Here is a 16,317-nt window from a genome sequence, read left to right on the forward strand (position 1 = left end):
AAATGCTAGGCAATTATCCTCTGAACAAGAGTACCAACAGAAACCCCAGACACGTGTTTCGGTCTGGTTGGACCTCATCAGTAGGGTGGATCTGTGCCTCTCTAAGAATAGTGAGCAAGGGGTCCACGTCTGGATTCCCCTAGTAACCTAGGGTGAGACCCAAAGTTACTTAAATATGCAAATTAACAAGGGGGTCCTGGGAGTCCCTCTGCCAGACATTAGTCCTGGTTACGAGAGACTTAACCAGAGTCTTTAGCTCACTATCTTTCACAGAGAAGAAATATCCCAAACATATCAGTCTTTGTCCTGCCCTGGGGCAGTCCAGCACCGAAATGCTAGGCAATTCTCCTCTGAACAAGAGTACCAACAGAAACCCCAGACACGTGTTTCGGTCTGGTTGGACCTCATCAGTAGGGTGGATCTGTGCCTCTCTAAGAATAGTGAGCAAGGGGTCCACGTCTGGATTCCCCTACTAACTTAGGGTGAGACCCAAAGTTACTTAAATATGCAAATTAACAAGGGGGTCCTGGGAGTCCCTCTGCCAGACATTAGTCCTGGTTACGAGAGACTTACCCAGAGTCTTTAGCTCACTATCTTTCACAGAGAAGAAATATCCCAAACATATCAGTCTTTGTCCTGCCCTGGGGCAGTCCAGCACCGAAATGCTAGGCAATTCTCCTCTGAACAAGAGTACCAACAGAAACCCCAGACACGTGTTTCGGTCTGGTTGGACCTCATCAGTAGGGTGGATCTGTGCCTCTCTAAGAATAGTGAGCAAGGGGTCCACGTCTGGATTCCCCTAGTAACTTAGGGTGAGACCCAAAGTTACTTAAATATGCAAATTAATAAGGGGTCCTGGGAGTCCCTCTGACAGCCATTAGTCCTGGTTACGAGAGACTTACCCAGAGTCTTTAGCTCACTATCTTTCACAGAGAAGAAATAACCCAAACATATCAGTCTTTGTCCTGCCCTGGGGCAGTCCAGCACCGAAATGCTAGGCAATTCTCCTCTGTACAAGAGTACCAACAGGGAACCAGGCTGCACCTCACTGAGGAGGTCCAACAAGGCCGAAACATGTCTGGGATTGCTTGGTTTTCTGTGCAGAGGTGACCTGGCCTAGCAGTTCGGGCTGGGCTGCTACCTTCGGTGGCGGCAGCTGCTGACTGATTTGCACATGGCTGGTCCCCTTTTGCAGTGGCGCAGACGGGCTAAAAAACGGTGGTGTGGAAGGTTGGCCCAGAGCAATTGCCAATTGTTTAGATTCATTCTAAACCTTCCACCCATCACTTTTGTGGTCAAAGACATGATAACGCCTTCATCAGGACTGCAAATAATATTTTACATCAGACAGAGCTGTTACAATGGGAGCTTCAGATATAATTGGCAATTTAGGATAGACAATGAAAGAAAAGATAATGTCTGAGAAGGCACTGCCATTTTTCAAATGTCTGTGATGTAAGACAAAGATGCTTAAGCTTCTATAGGAAGTGAGATTCTGAGCCTGAAATAGTGGGAGCAGTTAGGCATAACTGAGAGCCAGATTGAAGTGCGCGGACAGGAAGATAAAGGAAGATCTGAGGAGACAAATTGAGGCTAAGCCATGAAGGCATTGGAAAACTAGCACATGCATGTTCATTCTCATTGTCCATGTTTTAAAAAAAATAAATCTTAATTGCTCTGTTAACTGCTGTGTATTACTACGGACAATGTAGACAGTAATCCGGATATTTCGTAAAGCAAAGTTATTTTAAGTTTAAATATTACACAGCGGCTGAAGACTAGACATACAAAAATAATGTGCGAAAGAATGAGATTTAAATGAGAGCATATGGCCAAATCTAGTGTGGAGATATGTGTATGTGTGTGTGTGTGTGTTTGTGTACAGGGTACATTAGAGATAAACGTTAGTAGCAGATATTCTTTGACGGGAAATAAGACATCGATGAGAGTATATCCATGGTTGAAGAATAGCGATGCATGCTAGCTTGCTGATTGTTGGAACACGTATACCTTAATGATGGACCAAATGTGTACCCGTTAAATGGTTAGTTTGTGCGATGTTGAACATTTCTTTAAAGATGACAATAGTGATCAGGTCACAGAGTGTCACCGAGAAAATCGCTTTCCCAGTCCCCTGCTTTCCTTTTACACTCATTGATATCAGGTGCTCAAGCCAACACTGTTAATTGAAGTGAGACAAGTGTACAACTCGCAGAATGGCTTAGTTTGTTAAATGAAAGCCCACGTTTGAAAAAGACATGGAGCCATCTGATTCCGCTACATGTGGAAATTAAAAAATGCAGGACAATAATCAAAGCACAAAAGGCCCAAAGAAGATATGAGAGTGACATAAGAAAGAGTTCCACAAAACGTCCTGCTGCAAGGCGGAGAGTGGACTGTTGATGTGATACCAAGATGCTATTTTTCTCAGACCTGCCTTTCTTGCTTAGGTCATAACCTTGGAGAGCTGGACGGCAAGTGTTGCCACCTCTGAAGTTCAGACAATCACAATTACCTGCGTGGATTCATGTTCATCGTTGCACTATACACTTAAATACAACATGGAAAGTACAGGTATGTGCTTAAAGTGAAACCATAACTTATCAACCATTGAAATGCTAAATTACAAAGAGTATTTGTTGCATTCATAGAATCATGAACTCACAGCAAAACGATATGATTCTTAAGCTCCACTGCCCAGAGTACGTTGCAGCTCAAGTTGCTTTTTGCATGGACTTGTTGCAGTATGATAACACATTAACAAACGAGGTTTTTCAAAGCATATAACAATTATGCACTATTATTTGGCAGTATCTGATGCTTCCTTGATTGCAGTAATCTGGGGTACATTGTTAGGGTGATCTCTGGGCATTGGGGTAATTGACCAAATCCTTTCAATTTACAGTCATTGCTAACTACAGAAATGGCACATAACTGCAAGCAAAGTATATGATAATGTTGTTTCACAGTAAAACGTGAAATATGAATTTACTCCAACAACTCTTTAAAGATGTTACATTAGACTGAAATGATTGTGCATCTGTTGCTGGATTTTGTCTTTTTGCTACAAACCATCTAATGTTTCACTTCTTTGTAGTCCCTCTGTCGGCGGATGCTTCCAGCCTTGATGTGCAGACGGCCTTGAATGCTCTGTGGTCAATAAAACCCAACACAGTAGATGTTACCAGGACTGATCTCAGCGAAGGGCACAGATATACTGTGACATTCAACTCGCTACGAGGTATGCAACATGCCACCGGGTTTCCAGGACAAATGCCCATGGAGAAAACATGTCTAATCAGCCAATTGATTCTTTGCCCATATTCCCTCCCATGTCCTCGAATGTCGGCCACTCACTTTTTGCTTGAGGCACACACTCTGATGTTTCCTCTGGCTCTTCTTGGTGTATTCCCCTCCTGCTTTTCTGATCCCCACGGTTTCTCAAGCCTTAATTCCAAGTAACAGATTCTCACCTTTTGTACAAGGTCTGCACAGAACGGCTATTGGGTGCATCATATCCCACAGAAGGAGCAAAGCACTTGCCTCCAAAGAGACAATGTCAAATGGTTTAAAGTGCTGAGACGCCACTAATCTGTTGTCCCGTTCTAAACTCTCTCTACGCTTCCTTGTCCCACTCTAGAATTGGTAATAGTTGTCAGGATAAGACCTCCTCACTGGTACAAGCCAAGACACCCCTTTTCCATGACTTGCACCTTTCCATGAACAAAGCAGTGGTCCACTGACATAGTGCAATAGTCCGGGTAAAGTTTGTCTTCCTCACACACATTATTTATCATCATCTTGGACCTATTCTGATTGCTGGTCACCAGGGCCCGAGTCTCTCATGTAGACTTCAACGTCATCACAAAAAACATGACTTTGCTCGTTTATGCATTTGGTAAGGATTCACTCATAAGTGATATGTGACTAGAATACTTTTCCAACTATTAACTAGAAATGGCGAGACAGAGACATTTCTTTCTGCACTGAGTAGACAACTTGGATAATCAACATCTTTTTTTCATTGCCCATTGCCTTTAAACCTTTGAACTACTGTATGGCTTGGCTACATCATCGAAGAGCAGTGAAGTTACCAACTAAAATAAGTAGTTTTTTTTTGTTGTTGTTTAAAGCACAGACCTAGCTCGAGAGCAGCAAAGCGCTGTACAGACTGTGGTAACCAGCGTTGGGCTGGCATCTTTTAACAGTTTCGCAGTACTGTCAATTGCGGTCTGTGCATCGGTGCTCAATTGATTGATTGACTGAAAAAGGAAGACACAGGGCCTCATTATAAGTTTGCCGGTCAGGTAACAACGGTACCGGTAAGCTTGTCGGTACCGTTGTTACCGGAAAGCTTGCCAGTACCATTGTTACCGGACTGGCAAACTAGGAGTTCTGCTCGTGGGTGCCTGTCCAACCGCCAGGTCTGACCTGTCGGGCATACCGGCACCCGTGAGCAAAGCATGTCGGATGCACCGGCACCATTCTCAATGGTGCCGGTGCATCCGACCTCCCCATTCCCATTGAGCCCATTGCGGCTCAAATGCGAATGTGGACCATTTTTTTCTGGCGCCCATGAATGGTTAATTACCGGGTCCGTAATGACCTGAAAATGATACCAGCGGAAGCCGTGCCCGTATTTACCGGCACGGCTACCATCAGAGTCATAATGACCCCTACAGTCTGATTGCCTCCATGCTAGCACGATTTTGCCTATTAGCATTGAACAGGATCAGCCAAAATTGCTATTAGAGACTTTTAACTCCTTTAGTGATGACGATTATGCTTGTCATATTTGCATAGACTTGCATAATAGCCCAGCAGTTAAGGAGTTAATGCTCGTGGCCTTCCTTTATTCACACTTAGCTTCCCGAATATATTCCAGGCCACTGTTTAAGGACACTACCAGATAGAAAGTTATCTAATCCATGGCTCTGCAACCACCTTGTGCTTTCATACCTTGGAATTATTTTCTTTTAATGGTCTGCTCCAGTCTGAATCAGTCAACTGGAATTCCGAACATTGCTGAAAAACGCGTATTTTCTTTCTATATTTTTCTATCTACTTGAATGTTCTGCTCAGGCAGTGTCAAGAAGCCACTGTGATTGTACACATGTGCCCTATAACGCATGATATCGTAAATATCGAACACAACATTGATTGATTCTGATTCCCAGAGAACCAGAGCAATTCACTGGACACTTGAGAGATGTTTTGTCCCTTGCACTTTCCCCTCTCTGTCCTAAAATCACTTTTATCTTTGGATTCTCTTCCACACACAGTTCTAATAAATCAATGCAAGCAAAGGGCATAATAGGGTTCAGGTTGCCAGATTGCTTCATTTGAAATTAAGTTGTCTAACCCCTGTAGCTCTACCTGGATCCACAGTATTTCCCTGATTACTTAGAGGTAATCTTCATTCCTCCATGTGCAGGTCCCAGTTGTGTTATTGCATATTGACTAGGAGGGGAAGACAGATGAGGAGGTAATGCCCCGATTACTCACTGGTAATCATGACTCAACGCTCAGATCTTCATCGTCCCAGTCAATAAGCAGTATGGCGACTGGAACAAGAAAGACAGGACGAAAAGGTAATGAATGGATGAAAGTTCCTAAGCCACGTGTGCCATCCCATCTTTTCATCTCTTTCAACATGGTCCCTCTAGAGATTATTTCATAAAGAAAGTCCTCTCTGTGACAAAAATATCTTTTGGATATGGGGTACTTTCATATACTTTTCTAACTACACTGAGTTTAAAACAATGTCATCTTTAGTTCAGATGGGGCTTAAACAGCACATTTGTCGTTAACAGTCTTGTTGGTGAGCTCCTTCACCTCCTGCTTTGTTTTCTCTTTTGTTGCATTTTCCTTTTTTTTCTATACTGTCCTTAATGATGACAAAGTCTCTGTCAGTCATGTGGTAAACAAATGTACTAACACTCAAATACTCTCACACACAAATACACTCTCATAAACACACACTTTGACTCAGTCTTTTACTCATTACACAGTCATACACACTGACATGTTTCTGAAATCGCCTCGGTCGACAGCATAGATTAACCAAATTACAAATAAGAGGCAGCTAGTCTCTGACTGCATCACCTTCCTACTGTAGAGCAGCCAAAGAAAAGTCACCATTTGACAAACCACATGAACAGAAGCAAACAGCGTCGAGGGACGCACTATGTTGCGCATGCATCTTGTTTTGCACGGCTATTTCTGCCTCTAAAAGGCACATTAAGAGGACATGAACTTAAGAGGAGAAATTATAATAAGTACCCCTTGCGATTTCAAGACCCTTTTTAAGGTTATAATTAGGAGTGCGTGAAATTAAAATGCCATTGGAATATTTTAGTGAAATTCATAACCTTTCTCTTAGGAAAATATATACAATTATGAATTTCTTTTCCAATTACACTGCTAGTGAAACTGCTGAAAAAACTGGGATTTTAACAGCAGAAGAAGTGAAAAAGTTTAATTTGCGGAAAAGAAATTCACATAAATTAATTGGTGCATTTGTTTCGGGAAAACAAGTGGCCAGCTCTATTTCAAAACATTTTACCTGAGTTTTCCACTCAATGTACCAGAAAAAAACTTTTCACGTAATTTGCAGAGAACATTTTGAACTAACAAATGCTTTGTTGACTTTTTTCCTGGAACTTTGCTGCTTTCCATTCCTCCTTGATGGGGTCAGAAGGCCTCGGGGAGTATCTTTTTCCATATTATTATCTTAAAAATAACTGTAAGGGGCATGAAACAAACAGAATAAATGTGCAGCAAACAATCTATTTTGTGGTAATAACATAGATACGGTAGTATGCAGGAGCACAGGATGGACAGCCAGGAGGCAGGAACCAGTCATGGACAAGGTAGGTACAAGTAGAAATGTACTTTATTAGTTACAGGTCAAAGGTAGAAGTTTAGCAGGAGAGCAGGCTTCAGCCATTCCCCCTTAAATTCTGCATTACCTCACACATTACAGGGACAGCTCACATCACTACCATAAGGTCATGCAGGATCCCACATACTTGCTGAACAACTATCTGATTACTGTGAATTGGGTTATTATTACTCCCAACCCCACTGATTGCCACTTCCCATCTCCTCCACCGAACCCTTTTCCCCTCTTTGAAAACCCTTTTCGCTGTTCTTTCTTTGATTCTTTTGGGGTTATTTCGGAACCAGTGCGTGCATGCCAGGGAGATTTCCCTTCATCTCATAATTCTTTTAACCTTGCAGACAAACTTTCATTTCCTTCTGAGTTTCAGTTCAATGGTGTGCCTTCTCGTGTAATTTTAGGACAATAATGGTGCAAACCACATGTGAATTCTGCATCTGACTAGCACCACTTTTCTTTACAGGTGATTTTGACCTGCTCAATTATTCGATTCCTGAGGGAATCAACATCACTGTTGATATCAATGAACAAACAAAAGGTGTCCCTGACATGCAGACCTTCACCTTGACCTGGGATGGGATCGACTCCCAACCTATATCAGCAAATGCTCCAGCATCCGAGGTTTGTGATTTACATGACCGCTGGCTACTGAGTGCATTTCTCAGCTGCTAATGAATTCAATATTGATTTTTATCTTTGACTTTAATATTTACAAAGTTGTGGTCGTATGTCACTTTATAGAGCGGGTCAAGTGATTTTTTCACCTAATTTAATACATTGATTTAAAATGTGGAGTAGCACTAATCCAACACTTTTAGTTGTGTATACACTGGTTGAAAAGGTTATTGGATCCATGACTAAATTTACTTTGGCATGTGTGTATTAAATATGAAAAATCATTTAAGAAACATTACACAATCTAACTATAAAATAGTGATTTACTCTGTTACAATTTTGCATGGTTTTATATAGTTGCACGGAAGGTGTGCATTGGTATAATGGCGGGTGCCTGCTGCTCTTTAAAGTTGAATTTAATGTATTTTGCAATTTAGTTTGTGGTTGAATATTATTGTGTTTTTGTCTAAATGCCCTTATTAGTGCTTCAAGTAATTTAATTAATTTAGCGATTCTTGTTTTTCAAGTCAACATGGTCCTATTGAGACATACCTATGCCTTATTCGCAAAGCCTAAAACGAGAGCAAAGGGACAGCATCTTTGAGATGTTCGTGTGCAAAAGCAATTCATACAGATTGGCTCATGGACATATCAGAGATGTTGCAGGCACCCCCAGATCTGCTCTAGTTGTCGGCCATGTGAATCCACTATTGGGCAGCAGGAGCACATCTGAAATGCCCAGTGCATCTTCTCATATGTGCCAGTGCAAATCTGGGTGAATCATGCCCCTGACTTTCGGAAATATGCAGGGCACACCCTTCATGAAGGCGAGATGCTGCTCAATTTGAACACTTAATCCTAACCGTGGCTAATGATATTGTTTCATAAGATTTAGTCACCCACATGGTTTTCATTTTGAAAGACATTTTTGAAAGTGAAACTTACCAGATCCTTCGACACCAATCCTCCATCGAATTGTGACCTCCTAAGCACCAAATTCACCCCCTATCCCCCACAACCACTATATCCTTACATGTCATCTATTGCACCCCAGGGCCAACACTTTAATTTGAAGAGGAACTCCTGCAACTTCTCGCTCCCAACCTGAAGCCTCGTTCCAAGCTCCTCCTTCTTGGTGATTTAAACCTTGGCTTAAATTACCCCCTCAGACACCGACCCACTCTCTCTCGTCACTGCCCTCGACACCCTCGGTTGCACTAAACAAATGCTTGCGCCTTCCCACTCACACGGTCATACTGTCCCCTGGCTTGCTAACCACAACTGCAAAACTTCCATCTCCTCCAACACACCTTGCCTGTAGACTGATCACTACATCATCTCCTTCGTCATCCCTACAGCTAATCAGACAACCAACGCTTCCATTGCCCTACGCCATTCTCTTTCACGTTGCAGCCGTAAACTCGCTTAAGACCACCTACTCCCTCTATTAGCCTCTGACCGTCCTGCTATCCCTCCACACACTGCCAACCCTATAATACGCACAGATCTATATAACAACATTGTTGCTGATGCTGTAAACAGGTTTGCCCCTCTGTAACGCTAAAGCATCCTCTCACAAAAAGTCCAGGTTTACCCTGGACCTCCAAATCATCTGCTCAAAAAAGCAATCTATTGAATCTGAATGTTGAAAAAAACCTCTGATTCTAACAAAGCTCGCTTCATCCCATCTCTAACGAATACAAGCAATCGATTCACAACGCCAAAGCCACCGCCTTTAGCAACAGAATCTCTAAGGCAAAATTTGAATCACGTGAGCTTCAACATACTACAAGAGCTTGTGGCCCTTATCTCTCCACCCTCCAACATCATCAACAATGTAACCTCGGGTTACAGGGTGCTCTTCTGAGCAATGTTGCCTCATTGCAGGAAGAAATCCAACTGAAGCAACCTCTCATTTGCACAAAATCTCAGCAAACTGATCCTCCACCACCTTACACCCTCACTCCCTTCTTCACCCGTTCAGCTTTCGATTTATCACAGAAACTGAAATGGCCTGAATTATCAATGGTCTCAAACCCTCTCATTGCCAAGCAGACATCTGCCCGCCCCTCTCATTAAAGACTGTGCTGAAGTCCTCCTACCCATAATCACAACTATCATCAACTCCTCCTTTGCTTCTTGTTCCATCCCTGCCAGTCTAAAAGAAGCTTGAACCTCTCCCCTTCCCAAAAAAAGTTGCTTGATCCTAACATTCCCACCAACTACCGCCCCATCACTACAGTTCCCTTCCTCTTAAAAATATCTCCAGATCCAAGATTATCTTGAGCAACATAGCATACCTAGGCCATGACAATCTGGCTTCCGCTCTCTCTATGGCACTGAATCTGCTCTGCTAGACCGTAAGAATCAGGTGAATGACATTCGAGACTAGGGAAACCTTGCCCTCCTTCTCCTACTCGACCTCTTTGCTTCCTTCAACCTCGTCAAACACTAGACCCTTTGCCATCATCTTTTCAGCGGTGCTCACTTCTCCTCTGATGCAGCCAACTGAATGGCCTAATTTTTTGATGACAGAACTTCCACTGTATTCTCTGGCAATGCCATCGCCCATCCCACACCTGTCTCCTGCCGAGTCCCACAAGGCTCATGCCTTTCACCCACTCTCTACAACATCTATACAAAACTTCTCTTCGATCACCTGGACTCACTTGGCATCTCTTATACCCATTATGCCAATGAGACACAAATTCTCCTTCCATTTTCTGGAAAATATCTCCAGGATACCACCACACTCAACACAATCTACGACACCACCCAAGCCTGGATGGCTTCCCATCAACTCTTCCTAAATGTCGACAAGCCAGAAATCCTAATTCTTTGCACTCATTCTCTACTGTCCAAGCTTGACCCCATCTATCGTGCCTTCAAAATAAATGCGTTCACCATCCGGTGTCTCCTGTTGTCAAAACCCTAGGAGTCTACCTCAACTCCACTCTCAAAATGTCACAACAAGTCAATGCCATTGCCTCTTCAGCTGCTCACTCCACTAAGCTGCTGAATGCCAGCAAACCTTTCCTCTCCTCTCACAATCACCTCCCCATAGTCCGCACCATCATCGGCTCCAGACTCGATTATTTTAATGTTCTGTTTGCGGGAACCTCTCAACACAACCTCAGCAAATTACAGGTCATCCAAAACAACGCTCTCTGTGCCACTCTGGACGTCTCCAAATGTAACCACATCTCCGCCTCCATGAACAAACCTCACTGGCTCCCTATCCATAAATGCATTAAGTTCTTACAATCACCCACAGCTGCCCCTCGAACTCTGCACCCTCATACCTGTCACAAAGCAACCTCTTCTCGGCCCAAATGCTCTACCTACAGTCACAGACTCTGCTTACCTCGATTCAAACGCAGCCGAGCAGGAGGCTCCCGCTTCCCAATCATTGCCACTCACCTCTGGAACTCCCTGCCCCTGTCCCTGCACTGAGAATCATCATACTGGCCTTTCAGAAGACAACTTAAGACCTGGCTCTTTAACTATTGTCTTCACTCCTTTACCTTTACATGTTCATTACCATTGCTTTCTTCTCCACCTGACTCGGTTCTGCAACCAACGCGTTGGTGCCTAAGGGTTTAGTGCGCTTCTGTAAATGCACAAATAAATAAATACATGTTTTAATAGGTTACATTTCATCAGTCTGTGAGGACTGTTAGGATGGGGCATTTACAGTCATGGCACAATTCCAGATAACCCCAGGCCAAGCATAGCACACAGAGCTGCCAATCATACAGACATCCATCTCCTGTGGCCTCACAATGACATCGGCACATGTTGGAACTAGTGTTGTGGGCTTCAGGTATCGAGATGCCCATGATTTAAACTTTAGAATAATTAACATTGGTGATATTTGGGACAAAATGAAGAGTTTTGCACATTTTGTACCAGCATTTCTGAAATATTGGCAACCCCCTTCAAAATAAAAAATATTAATTGTTTTGCTTTGAGAAAAAAAGTTGTAAGGTCTGAAGTGTGGGTGCTATCTACAAGCTAAATCTGGAAGAATATTATCAATGGCTAGACAGAGGGTGGTTTTAGTCCTCTGTCTTCACTATCCTTTTCCAGAAACATAATACAGTTGGCCTGGTTCGTCCTCCTCTTTATAATATATCTGACATAGGTCAGAGGGTGTACCCACTTCCTAAATATACGAGCTGGCCACTTCTATTATCGAAGGTGTATTATGGTTTGCTACCCTTTACATCAGTGGAGTACAAACAATGTTTTGTTCAAATACAATTTATGATGAATGGTGTCACATGATTTTCTATTACAAATGTTCCTTAACATTTTAGGTCCAAGCTGCAATCTCAGGGATGGTCAGTTCCATATGCCCGGATTATGTGGCAAAGTACACAGAAAACTTTGCAGTGAAGTTCTTTCGAGATTACGAAACACAAGCTGCGGTACGTCATCAGTGCAAGCTTTCCAAAATGTATAAATATAATCTATCAGTTTGTTTTAAAATGAACTCTAAACACAACTTTTATTTGAAGCCTCGGGTGTGCATGTACATGTCTGTATTGTGATGTCACGATCTTGATTCCAAAATTCTGGTTGCATCGCGCTTTACAAATGAATTTAACAAATTAGTTTCTTCTGCAACTTTTGATTTGGTCTTGACGTTTCAATAGATTTGGCTAGCAGTAAATGATGGCATATTATAGTCTACATTCTAAATCTAATGGGATATGGTGAATATTTTCAGGACTTAAAAACAGTGAAAAAACATTTTTTTCAGTTATGCTAGAATGCAATTTTCCATAAACCAAATCCGTTTTTTACTTAAGTATCAAACACATTAGGAAGTATGTGTAGATCTCCTGGGGAACAGACACACGCATAATAAATCCCGAAAATAAACCAGGTAATTCTGAGATATTCCTGTTGAAAATGTGCACAATTATATATATTTCAGACCTGCCCTCAAAGATGTTTCCTTTTTCATGGAAGGATCTTCGATTTTCCAGGGAAGTATTTTTGTTTTCATGGAAGAATTTTGATTTTCCTTCCATACAAAAATGAACATTCTTACATGAAAAATACAAAGTCTACAATGACAAAGATTTTCAATGATAAATGAAAGTGTTTCCATTTAAAAAGTTTGTTCTCATTGACATAACAGATATCAAAATCTATGCTATAAAGTAATAAAGCAAAATCTACAAACATTGGAAATGTCAATGATAAGATTATTATAAACAGTCCAAATAAACGATGTATAAACTATCTATCACACTACAAATCATACCATAACTCACATTACACCACTACTTCACAACAGTCACTTTAAGTATTAGTCATCTTAAATCAATATTGTATGGTAGTTCAAGCTAGGGCTCAGGAGTAGTGGTGTTATCTGAGCAAAGTATTGTATGCCCTATCCAATGCTGTAAGACACAACCTGGTACGACGTCCTGCATTATCTTAATTTAAAAAATAAACAAATAAAGCCATAGCAATAGTCAGTGATGACATATGCAATAGTGCATTCACGCAAATGTTAGAGGGATTAGCAATGAGGCGTTAAGTCGCTGTTGTAGGGCTATGGAAAGTTATGGTCTAGGTCCATGAACTTCCTCTGTGTACTACATTTCATTAGTGCTGCCAGGTATATTGCAGTGGTCCTTGTACTCAGGCAATACATTTCATTACAACACAATCAAGAGGAATTAAATCAACTTTGCTGTGAACATTGAGAACATAGGAACATATATTATGGGGAATAGAAGAACTGTATCTATGAAGTATTTATACATAGCATGTATGTAGTGCCAACCCGTCAGGAAAGCAATGGAACACTGTACAAAGTGGATGTATTCAGGAGTTACAAGCAGGGTGCAGCAGTGGCAGAAGACCGGGAATGGGATGGGGTGTGACAGTAGGGAGTGGGCATCTCCCAATTAATTGAGGCACTCTGTCAGCGAGCCATGCCACACAAACCTGGCCAACAAACAAATAATAGTTAACTTCTTATAGCCAGCGATGAAGGCAGACCCACACCTTTCCTAAACCCATTAGCAATAATCATAGCCATGGTACTCATCACACACTGACTCAGACCCAGGGGGTAGTTCTACCTACAGAATCTCAGATGATAGAACATGAAAGCATAACCTTCTTAATGCTTTTAATACACATTGAATGTTGTGTATGTCCCCACTCTGGCACAGAGTTTAAGACCAAGCTCATGCTGCACCATCTCTTTATACACATCTAGTTTGATGTGTTGCTTCCTCATGGTTGCCCAATGCATGCCCATTGTCTTACGAAAGGAGTGCCAGCATTTGAAAAACTATTTTGCTGTGGGCATTGGATCCCCGCTGCACAGCAGAGCTAATTCTTCATTTGAGGGCCAATCACAATAAATCCTGTCACTTTTCACTCAGACCTACATTCCATTATATCTTTCAACAGAGGAGGACAAAACCAGTGTATTTATGCTAGGAATATTTTTGATATGGTAATATTGAAAGTGGTGTATTTATCAACCAGTTAAACAACCATCATAGAGAAGAACTGTGAGGCAATGTTTGGTAGTGTTGTGGATCTAGCTACCACAGCTTTACTCGCATGCAACCATTTATGTGTTTATTGACCCACTTTTCGCTCAGTTTGATATTGACAACAAGAAATGTTTTGACTCTTAATCATTTCTGATCCACCTTACCACAACCCATTGACTGACCCTACAGGCAAGTGGTCCCAGAGGAGAAAGGACGTCTGAAATACAGGCTTTTTGTGGGCGATATACCTTGAAAAATCCTCAAATTGTGTTTGACTCAAAGGACCCCACACCAGGCGGACAGGCGTATGGGGACATCTCCTTGACTTCATCTAACAAGGTGACTTTACTGTTCAAATCTACTATAAGTAAGATAGGTGTTAAAAAGAACGCCACACGTATTCAATCTTTGTATTGGATTTTCTTTGGTGCCATCAGATTGAAACCATTCTGTGAACGTTTTTTTTTTCTCCAACTCTTTATGTTTGGGATAGGGTAATGTTCATACCAACATTTCAATGCCATTCTTTGCATTCTTGGGTTTTGCTGAACATTGCAACTGGATGGACTGGGTTTGTTCAATTTCTGATATCAAACAAGGGTCACTCAATATTAATCAGAAAGATGCCGCGTACATCTAATCTTTCAGCTCACATACGTGTGTGGAGCTGTACAAAGCAGAAGTAATTTATGAAGCATTCATAGATATGTTGAATAAATGAAAGATGCGAAGACTCAAAAGCCAATTCAAAAATGTAAGTAGTTTATATGCACGAATTATGCGGTGAATATGTTTTATACGTAAGTCTAAGAATACATCATAACATGGCATAGCATTCATCGAAAACCATGTGCACTATTTGTGTTACCTCCGTTGAAAATGACACTTATAAAAGGTAGGGATCTGTCCTCTTGTGCAAGACTATGGTTACCGCAGATTTTAATGAGGGCTGTTTTTTTACAGTGCCGGCCCATCTGTGTTTGATCTTTTACGGGCTGGTACACTGGCAATTGGATGGGCCATACTGTCTTATCTTTGCCAAAACCAGGACTCGCAATTTAGGATCGCAATTAATTAATATTGCATTGCATGCTGATTCTGTTGTATTTTAAGTATGTGTTCATTTCCATTGTATTTTGTATGGGATGTTTTTATCTGTTTTATTGAATTTCTTGATATTCCGAAATAAACATACACATGTAATGACATGACTACTGTAGAGCCAGATTGCATGGGAGTGACTTCGGTCAACAGTTGAGTGTGTGGAATATAACAGAATATATGTATGTCTATTATATACCAACATTTACACTCCTCCAACCTCTCTCTGACACTTCTATGGTAATGGTTCACCATTCGCAGAGCTGGTGGTGTGTTAGGGAGTTTTGCAAAAGTCCACCTGTGGTAGGACTTTAGAAGACTCTCACTTGGGACACAGGGCTCTAACTCATAGTATAGGCCTGAACCACACACGTATGTTGGTAGCAATGTCTGAGCAGCCAGGCTTATCTTAGGATGGGGGAAGGGCTGCAGGAAGGTACAAGGACCTTACAGCATACACATAGTCCAAATAAACACTCACTGGAAAGTTATATATTAAATAATGGTTTACTTGTTTATATACATTAAGGAAAAGATAATTCTTCACAAAGGTAAGTACTAAATATACAATAGCACAATGAAAAGACCAGTGCAATATTCAGAGTAAGTAATCACGTTTGTAGTAACTTTTAGAATGGCAGTATTCAATTCACAAGTAAGTAAAACTATTTCTAATACATTCAGAATATCTGTTTCAGGTAAGAATGGATAAAACAAGACCAACAAAAAGTAGGTCAATGCCTCTTTTAGACTTGTAATACTTTTGGCAGAACAAAGGAAGGAACAGGCTGTCAAATGTCAGGAGTTTCCGATGAGGTTTCTGTTACAAGTAAGTAAAACTTTTAATTGGAAAAAAGGGTTCAAGGACGTCGGATAAGGCTCCCTGAAGGCACAGAGGTGTTGGACCTGAGAAAACGTGAATGGGTGAACACCCAAACACACAAATCATCACCCCAGCAACACAGCAGTGGTGAAAGAACTCTAGGTAAGTTCCACCTTGAGTCCCGGAGTACCTTTGGAGTGAAGAAGACAATGCAGCAGGATGCCCTCTTGGTGCAGCAGACCTGGTCACCAGATACCTGGTCAGTGTCACGGAAAGAGGGACACTGGCATGGGTCTTGCAGCAGCAATCGAGTTGAGTGATGACCAGCAAAGGATTCTTCATGGTTC

At 41.7% G+C, this 16,317-nt stretch overlaps 1 protein-coding gene across 1 annotated transcript in view; it reads left to right on the forward strand.

Moving 5' to 3' along the window:
• The window catches only part of PKHD1L1 (PKHD1 like 1), a 361,418-nt gene that overhangs the window by 93,808 nt on the left and 251,293 nt on the right, over positions 1–16,317 (forward strand). The window contains exons 16-21 of the mRNA XM_069622133.1: positions 2,451–2,574; positions 3,098–3,241; positions 7,365–7,522; positions 11,836–11,950; positions 12,331–12,348; positions 14,252–14,385. Coding sequence (XP_069478234.1) covers positions 2,451–2,574; positions 3,098–3,241; positions 7,365–7,522; positions 11,836–11,950; positions 12,331–12,348; positions 14,252–14,385 — 693 coding nt within the window. The remainder of the gene's footprint in view (positions 1–2,450; positions 2,575–3,097; positions 3,242–7,364; positions 7,523–11,835; positions 11,951–12,330; positions 12,349–14,251; positions 14,386–16,317) is intronic.

This window comes from Ambystoma mexicanum, chromosome 5q (assembly GCF_040938575.1).
Source record: "Ambystoma mexicanum isolate Mex_15411 chromosome 5q, UKY_AmexF1_1, whole genome shotgun sequence".
Classification (NCBI taxonomy): Eukaryota; Metazoa; Chordata; class Amphibia; order Caudata; family Ambystomatidae; genus Ambystoma; species Ambystoma mexicanum.